At 42.7% G+C, this 8,021-nt stretch overlaps 2 protein-coding genes across 2 annotated transcripts; one reads left to right on the top strand and one right to left on the bottom strand.

Moving 5' to 3' along the window:
- Positions 1-331: 331 nt before the first annotated feature.
- LOC123077053 (glucose-induced degradation protein 4 homolog) lies at positions 332-5,166 on the top strand. Its single transcript, XM_044499258.1, has 8 exons — positions 332-574; positions 1,335-1,396; positions 1,740-1,883; positions 4,140-4,213; positions 4,331-4,385; positions 4,461-4,523; positions 4,626-4,753; positions 4,858-5,166. Exons 1-8 carry the CDS (start codon positions 523-525, stop codon positions 4,934-4,936), a joined length of 657 nt encoding a protein of 218 aa, XP_044355193.1. The 5' UTR covers positions 332-522; the 3' UTR covers positions 4,937-5,166.
- A 143-nt stretch (positions 5,167-5,309) lies between these two features.
- LOC123077054 (uncharacterized) lies at positions 5,310-7,817 on the bottom strand. Its single transcript, XM_044499259.1, has 4 exons — positions 7,056-7,817; positions 6,798-6,852; positions 6,436-6,707; positions 5,310-6,309 (listed from the first exon to the last, which is right to left on the bottom strand). Exons 1-4 carry the CDS (start codon positions 7,123-7,125, stop codon positions 5,555-5,557), a joined length of 1,152 nt encoding a protein of 383 aa, XP_044355194.1. The 5' UTR covers positions 7,126-7,817; the 3' UTR covers positions 5,310-5,554.
- Positions 7,818-8,021: the final 204 nt, after the last annotated feature.

Below are 8,021 nucleotides of genomic sequence, written 5' to 3' on the forward strand. Positions count from 1 at the left end.
AAACAAAACGACGCACTAGACGCTCGACAGGATCCCAGATAGAGAGGCGCACAAATACAAACAACATGAAGAACCACCTAACAACAAACTCAAAACCAAGCAATCCTATGAAGCTCTCCTCCATGAGGAGGAAGCATTCTAAGAGCAAGACAGCTCGAGCATTTGCGCATAGCACCTTCCATTATGGCACCAGAGCTCCCACCAAGCCAGGACACACTTCAGACTTTGCAAGCCCCCTAAAACACAAATTCATTTTTTTTACATGCTAAAACACAAATCCATTGCAACCATAAGCTCCACAAGGTAGCAAAAGTTGATCGCATTGATAACAAAAGTGAAAAAAAGGTACAGTAGCAAAAGTGAATAAGTGATCATATTGACAACCTTTTTTGGTGCAAAATACCTGTCAACAATTCATCGTTGAGACACGACTCGAGGCACCAAAACGCCACACTTCTTCTCGAAACATCCATCCAGCCTCGTCGCCGGCGACCTCACCCGCCGCCGCAGCCGCCGCCGAAGATGCCGGTCAGGGTGGTCGACACCGCCACCCCTTCCTCGCAGTCCTCATCAGGTTTCGCCCGCCCTCCCTCCCTCCCTCCCTTGCCCCCCTCCCATCTACCCACGCGCGCCCGCTTTGCTCGTCGCCGGTTCCCAGCTCCAGATCCGATCGGGGGCTGCTCTGGCACCCGCTCCGGATCGATCCAGCGCGTGTCGGATCCAGATCACTCTTAGGCTGGACCGGATTGTGCGAGTAATTTGGTATGCTGTTGATTTTAGGATTTGTATGACTCTGTATCCTTCTGACCGCGTAAAGCAGGCTGCTGTAATCCGGCCACTCGTGCAGTGCGTTATTGTGATCTTGAGGAGGGTCCAGATGATTCTATGAACCTGCTGCTCCAGTGCCACCTGGGAGTACCGGGGATTTGGGGTAGAACCGATTGGTTCTGACCTCTGAATTCCTTTTGATTTTCTGTCGGCTGTTTAAGGAAGATTCCTAGATAATCAAGTGTTGCATATGTTTGACTGATTTTAATCATTCGCGCGTGGTGAATTTGTGTCACGGCGTTTGAGCTCCTGAATGCATTGGGCGTGTGAAAAGCTGTGCTCAATACTGTTCCAAGTTGCTGTATCTGGAGAAAAAGAAACATATTAGAGATCTTGTTATTCATAGAACAATTTGACCATAAATTTGGTCCACGCTTTTGCATCGGGGGTCTGAAATCAATGTCGAAAAATTAACATGGTTATCGCCTTGCAGCCTTAGCTGTTTTTATGATGCTTTTCTTGTTTGGCAGCTCGTCATATAATACTGATTGAAATTATTGTTGCAGGACAAGAGGCAAATGCTGTGCAGCCGTCTCCTCCTAGCTGCTCACTCTTAACTGCTGGAAGAGTAAGTCTTTTTGGTGCCATATTTGAACCTTCGATTGAGGTGGAACAGCTGAAGCTTGAATTATTGTTTATCAAAAGGGTTGTTCAAAACCACAGTTATCATGCAGTTTGACTGATTTTTGTTACTACCCTGTCCTCCCGTAAAGCAAATGTGAAATATATTACTCCCTCCAATCCATATTACTTGTTGCTGGTTTAGTACAACTTTGTCAGTGTCATTAGTTGGGTATGATGTCAAGCTAGAGTGCTGTTTTCCCTCCATTTTCTCTTTGCTATCCTTGAATAAAAGCTGTGGTGCTCATGTTACTGTGAATTAGCCTAATCTACCTGTATATTTCATCCAGTGTTTTGCAGGAACTCAGAATGTTTCAAGTTTACAAAAAGATGAAGCATGGAAAGTCAATGTTCGTATCCATGGTTGTGATATTGAACAGGGTTATTTATGTGGAACAATGGAGGCACTTAATGTTCCCTTAGCCGACACACCTGTAAGAAACTTGTTTCTTCTTCCATTTTGACTCCCTGACTTTATATGTTATATCTTTTCCTCGAGAAACATTTATGGACAGATGAAAACCAGTTTTTCCTTTTATAAATTACGAAATTTAGTTTTTTTTGTCTTATTATCATTACTAAATTTCCAATGTCAATGTGCATTTAGATACATTAAATTAAATACCGGGTCACCATATAATTTTTTTAAAATGAACTAGAGAAATGTGCTGCTGCAGAGGCAGACTGATTTTTCTTAAGGAGACAAGAGGGGGAGGGCACCCAGGCCTTTTTTGAAGAAGAAACAATAAACTTGGGTGCGGTATTCACCCCTGTGGGGTCCGAACCTGGCTTGCTCAGAGTACCAGGCAGTGCTTCTACCAATGAGGAGATAATTGCACGTACCGTCCTGGAAGTCGACGGCGAGGTCCAACATGATCCTGGAAGTTGAGAAGTGCTTCAATACGGTCCCGATACATGGAAATACGTGATCAATACGGTCCTGGAAGTTGAAACGGCAGTCCTAGCTCTACACGCTGCATACATATTGCATATTCTCGCGTACGACATGTCAGCACGGGGCCACGTCCGTATAGGACCCATGTGTCAGTGGGAGCCAGAAATAGAAGAAACAAAAGGCGGTGGGGGGTTTCGAACCTGCGACCTCGGCACATACGTCGCGTGTGCTTAGCCACCAGACAAGCGCTTTCTCTTGATTGCTGTAGGGATGTATTTCCTATTATATATACCTCATTGTCTTTTCCGCTGTAGCACACACACACTTTTTTCCCCCTGAGGACGCGCGTGCTAGCAAATTAAGCTGGCAGCAGTATTTGTTTTTGTCGCGAAAAACAGTAGTATTTGCTCCTAATAAGATGCACATGGTTTTATATTTAGACAAACAGACAAAGAAAATGGATTTATATTTTTGTATAACCTGTCATTTTGTTGGACTAATAACTTTAGCTTGTCACATTTTACCTTGTCCTTATGCATGAAAAATATTTACTTAGATGTCAGAAACTAAAAACAAATGATTACTTGTGGAAAATAGAAGTTCTTCTAAATTTGTTGTAGGTAAGATAAATTTTATTGTTTAAGTGAAGGCACACTTTGGACAATTTCTTCGCATTTCATATCTATTTTCATTTGTGTCAGTGAACTGATTTTAGTAGATTTTCAAGCGCTAGTTTTCTATTCTAAATATGCAAAAACATAATAAATTAATCTCATGTTTGATAGATTACCGTGCCAAGTTTACACCGCAAAAACACACACATGCTGTTTTCCGGATGTGCTATATATATGTACCATTCAGTGTTATGTGTTAAAGTTATTTTTTTGCGGAACTATGTGTTTAAGTTTTCAACCCTGAAAGCACATGTTGATTTCGGAATCTGCTTACATATATCATTAGAAGTAATCCATATATTTCTTCCATTTGTCATGGTTGTGAAATTCCAAAGTAAAAAAATTGGATCCTTGTGGATTTGATGATTTACGTGGTCGAATAATAAAATTAATGTTTCTTTCATTATTAGCTTCTGGTTATCAGTGAGCGAACGAACTTGAAATGGCCACATTAAGGATTTTTAAGAAGAAAATGCATGCAGGCGCACTAGTGCTCATAAGAAGGGAATAATCTATTTATTAATATCGATAGCCCTGGTTGAGTTGGCTAGCACGTGCGAGCGAGCGAGCGAACATGCATTCTTCCTGGTCGTGTGTTCGACTCGCTAGGCGATAGCAATTTTAACTTGTATTTTCTCCTCGCACTCACTGACAGGCAGGTCCCACACAGGTGGAGAGAGAGAGAGAGTTGACCTGTTGTCCAGCAGCGCGTTACGCAATACGTATGCGATGTGTAGAGCCAGGACCGTCGTTCCATGTATCAGGACCGTATTGATCACGTATTTCCATGTACCGGGACCGTATTGAAGCACTTCTCAACCTCGAGGACCATGTTGGACCTTGCCGCCGACTTCGAGGACGATACGTGCAATTATCTCACCATGAGCTAGCACTCAGTTCTCAGAGGCATGCTGATTTTTTTTTAAAGTTCTAGAAACAATTGCACTACTTGAGAAGAAAATCCAACAGGCAGAAAATCAAGTATTGGGGTTTTAAAGGAAAAATAAAGTACTTTGTGGATAATCGTCAGAGTTTCTAGATTTATAGTTGATGCATTTCCCCCACGATCTGTTTTTTACATTAACTTCAACTTCGCTTATGGGCTCTCTTTCTTTCCATAGGTGGTGACATTCTGGGAGGGGGAGATAGTAGATGCTAAAAATTATACTTTTTTTACTGGCAAGTGGGAGGCATCGTGAGTATTGTTTATGTCAATGCCATCATTTAACTTTTGTTCACACACATATGTCCTGGTGCAGGATAACATTCCAAACTTACTCTTGGAAACACAATTCTTGTTTTTGTTTTGCAGAGCAGAGGATGATGTAAGACACTGGTCCAAGTTCCCATCATTTACCCCTCTTCTGGTAACCAATTGCTTAAATTGGTGTGGTCAGCAACATGAATTTGAGAATGTGTTACTAATTTATTTTGTTTTGCAGAGTCAGATTGAGGCAGATGGTGGCAAGTCTGTGGACCTTAGCAACTATCCTTATATATTTATGGTACTGTACCACCTGACATGTTCATATGTAGAAGCATCATCATATCTTGAAATGCTTATCTGTTGCATTTATTAGCTTCCAATTTTCTGATGCTACTTGCAGAGATGGAAAGAGCAGTACTTTGTTAATGTGGGAGTGGACTGCGGGTTGACCATAGCTGGTTTCTATTACGTCTGCTTTTCTTGTAGCGATGGATCCATTAGTGGCTTTTATTACGACCCAAACAGCAGGTAATGAATAATTTGCCACAGTTTACACATTGCAAGCTTACTACAGAATTTCTTACTGTAATTAGTAAGTTGTTTCAAACATCTTTTGTTTTCTTTGTGTGTAGTCCATTTCAGAAGCTTGAATTGAAGTGCACCAACGAGAAACAATCTGGGTTCACCTTTTCTTCGTATGAGCTGCAGTGACATGCATGACGCTATTAATTGAAGTGGCAGAGATTAACGGGCGAACTTCCTGTGCTTGCCAATATGAACATATACTGTGTGTGTATTGAACCCGTAGTTCCTGATGTTCCTTTGAAATAGTTGAGATGTTATGTATGTATGGTTGTGCCAGACCAAACAATTATGTAACTTATCCTTTTGCAATCTCAGTATTCTGGGAAAAAAGTATCAATTTGTTTATTTTATCGAAAGTTCGCCTGTGTTATTTTTTGTGTTTCTTGTCATAACATCCATATTCAGTGTGATGGGCATTTTTTGTGCCTGTTTTCGCATAAATTAACTGTAGAGTTGAGTATTTTTTGGTTCAGTTATTGTCAAAGGAATCTGTGACAGAATCATAGTGCTGGGGTTTATCTGAAGAGGAACTTGATCAAGATTGTAGTCCTTTACTTTACTCTCCTGTACAAAGGTAAAGAAACCTCCTTTGGTTTCATTTTACAACACACAAGATGTTTTTACTATCAATTCTACGAACAAAGTATTACTCGGGGCATGCTCTTGGTCTTCGCCTCCAGCATCTATATACTGTAAGGTGAATAACTCTCTACTGATGCCGTGTCACTGTGTTCATCTCTTGCTTCAAGCAGTAGTTAATCCTCTAATTAATAGAACTCTTCTGCATCTGCATGTCATAAGTTTCCAGTTAGCTAATATAGTGTTCAGTAACATATTTTTGCAGATAGGATTGTCCTTGCACAATAGTGGCTTACCTTCTGCAGCACAAGGACGTGTAGACAGCGAAACAGGAGGAAATTCTACTCTCCCTTCTTGCAGGAACCAAGAAGAGATTTTCTTTGCCCTCTGCATCAAAGGCCTTTCAACATTCTCAGTCCACGCGTCTAACAGATTTAGGGCAGCCTCAGTGATAACTTCCGCAAGTGCTTCGTCATCTGGACTAGGCTCCAGTTTGAGCAGAAGGTATCTATTAACTGATACTAATATCTCTACCATGTGCCTTTTGTCGATATTGTATGCTACCATTGTATCTTGGATTCTAGAGACCATCTTGAGGGCAGCCTGGAATACTGTAGCACATGCCTTTCTGAATATCTCGGTTGTCGATTCAGGGCATTCCTTGTTGCTGTAGACTTTGTTTTCGATTTCTGGCCTGTATTCTAGTATCGGTGCAAATGTCACGGTCTTCTGCTTGGATGTTTTGACCCGCAGCTTCTTTGATTCCATCAGCATTTCATTGGCTTCCTTCATTTCTGACTCGAACCTGCTGCTGACCTTGAAGAATGGTTGTTCCTGGCAAGCGGTGGGGCTCGGGGCTGGCGTGTTCTGCCTTGATGATGCTTGCACGTAGACCTCAGGTTCGAACTCCGACTCAGCAACTGCAGTTCACATGGACATAAAAATTTATCGTGTTTCGTCGCAACTGAACTATAAAGAATTGGTGTGTTTGCTGAACTGAACTGGAGATAGTTAGACAGGTGGTGTTTCATTTGAACTTAGCATACATGAAGATGGGTGTAGTGCCGTGCTTGGGGTTCCAAGGCGCTCATCATCATCGTATTGTCCCCCCCTGCCGTAGGTGTCATCCGAGCTGGGCCCGATACGTGGTGTCCACATCATCATCTCATCGTGCGAGGGATGCTTCTTTTTGTGATGCAGAAGGTGCATCCATTTCTTAGCCTTGCTCTTTACCTTGCCCAGCACTGGCTTCTTCTGGCTCCCTCCTGGGGTCTTTGGCGACCCCGTGGGGCTCACCGGTGGCGCCCGCGGTGAAGGGCTCACCAGCGGCGTCCTCAGTGAAGGGCTCACCAGCGGCGTCCGTGGTGAAGCGCTCACCAGCGGCGTCCGTGGTGATGAGCTCACCAACGGTGAAGGCGAATAATATCGTTGTTGCTCCTCCCATTCATCATATGGAGTTTGGCCTGCAAACCAACGGTCACCCAAGGTTAAGCTATGGGCAAATTTCCATTTTCAGCAGGGTGAGTGAGCGCCCAAACATCTTTGCAGAGGAGAGAATGGCAAAACATTGATGAAGCCATGCAGCACCGTGAGGAATCGGAAACATGTGCTTAGGGGAAGATGAAATCCTGACAAAAATCACAATCGACGCCAACAAATCTCTTACCGTGTTGGGCGACGTGGGGGTCGCCTCGCTTGCCGCTGATCCCCTTCTTCAATTTTCTGAGTCCGTTCATGTCTGTGTGCAGGAAATGAAGGCGAATCCGGAAACTGAAATTCGGGAGGAGCCGGAGCCTGCTTTTTCAGGGGATGATGTTGTGCTGGTAAAAGGCGAGCAAAATGGGTTCTGCTGGACCTATCCTAAAGTTGGTAAAGTTGAGGTTGCCATTCCGTTTTGAAGTTATAGTGGCATCAGGGGTGGATTCCGGGAGGGTAGCGGTCGCGTTTTGCCGTGCTATTTCTGGGGTGGTGTTTGGTGGTCAAGAGACCTCCAAAAACTCTGTTTTTCCATATGTTTCATACAATCATTGCTTTACTTCTCGCTCACTCTATTGCCTTTCTTGCTCCTCACAGTGGATAGATTCCAGCCTTCATAAAAACTGTCGTCCGAGGCTGCGTATGCATGTGTTCATCTCGGCGTTTGGGTCGTGGGTACTGAAATAAATCATGTTAAAAGGATGGTTAGAAAATAATTATGTTGGTTGTCTTGTGTTTGGAGCCCAAAGACTACCAGATGAATGAATGGACAAAGACTGCTAATGGAATCTGTTGCAGTGTCCATTGATGAAAGGTTTTTAGTGGTTTGTTTCCATGTGTTTGCAGCTCTGCAAGTGAACTAGGTTTGACGGCGCATTATTCCACAAGTAGAGGATTATAGTTCTTCTTGAAATGGAAAGATGCAATCGGTTAAGGATCACTATAGTGTGAATAGAAGTCACCACTCCAAGATATATGAGCTTGTTTCTATATATGTTTTGTCAAGACATTTGTCTTATGTCAAAATTACAGCATGATTACTCTCTGAATCGAGAGCTTCGAGATGATACAATCTCATGACCATATCGTATGATCTTTGTTTATGTTAACAAATATTTCTGAAAATATGAATTTTTAAAAAGTTTTATCCCTCAAA

Source organism: Triticum aestivum, chromosome 3D (assembly GCF_018294505.1).
Source record: "Triticum aestivum cultivar Chinese Spring chromosome 3D, IWGSC CS RefSeq v2.1, whole genome shotgun sequence".
Lineage (NCBI taxonomy): Eukaryota > Viridiplantae > Streptophyta > Magnoliopsida > Poales > Poaceae > Triticum > Triticum aestivum.

What these genes read in the sequence shown, in the direction of transcription:
- LOC123077053 (XM_044499258.1), top strand. Translation starts at nt 523, where the DNA reads ATGCCGGTCAGGGTGGTCGACACCGCCACCCCTTCCTCGCAGTCCTCA. An exon ending in TTCCCTTAGCCGACACACCT is followed by an intron (nt 1,884 to 4,139) that starts GTAAGAAACTTG and finishes TTCTTTCCATAG; the next exon opens with GTGGTGACATTCTGGGAGGG. An exon ending in ACTATCCTTATATATTTATG is followed by an intron (nt 4,524 to 4,625) that starts GTACTGTACCAC and finishes TGCTACTTGCAG; the next exon opens with AGATGGAAAGAGCAGTACTT.
- LOC123077054 (XM_044499259.1), bottom strand. Translation starts at nt 7,125, where the DNA reads ATGAACGGACTCAGAAAATTGAAGAAGGGGATCAGCGGCAAGCGAGGC. An exon ending in CGATATTATTCGCCTTCACC is followed by an intron (nt 6,708 to 6,797) that starts GTTGGTGAGCTC and finishes GCCGCTGGTGAG; the next exon opens with CCCTTCACCGCGGGCGCCAC. An exon ending in GGCACTACACCCATCTTCAT is followed by an intron (nt 6,310 to 6,435) that starts GTATGCTAAGTT and finishes TGTGAACTGCAG; the next exon opens with TTGCTGAGTCGGAGTTCGAA.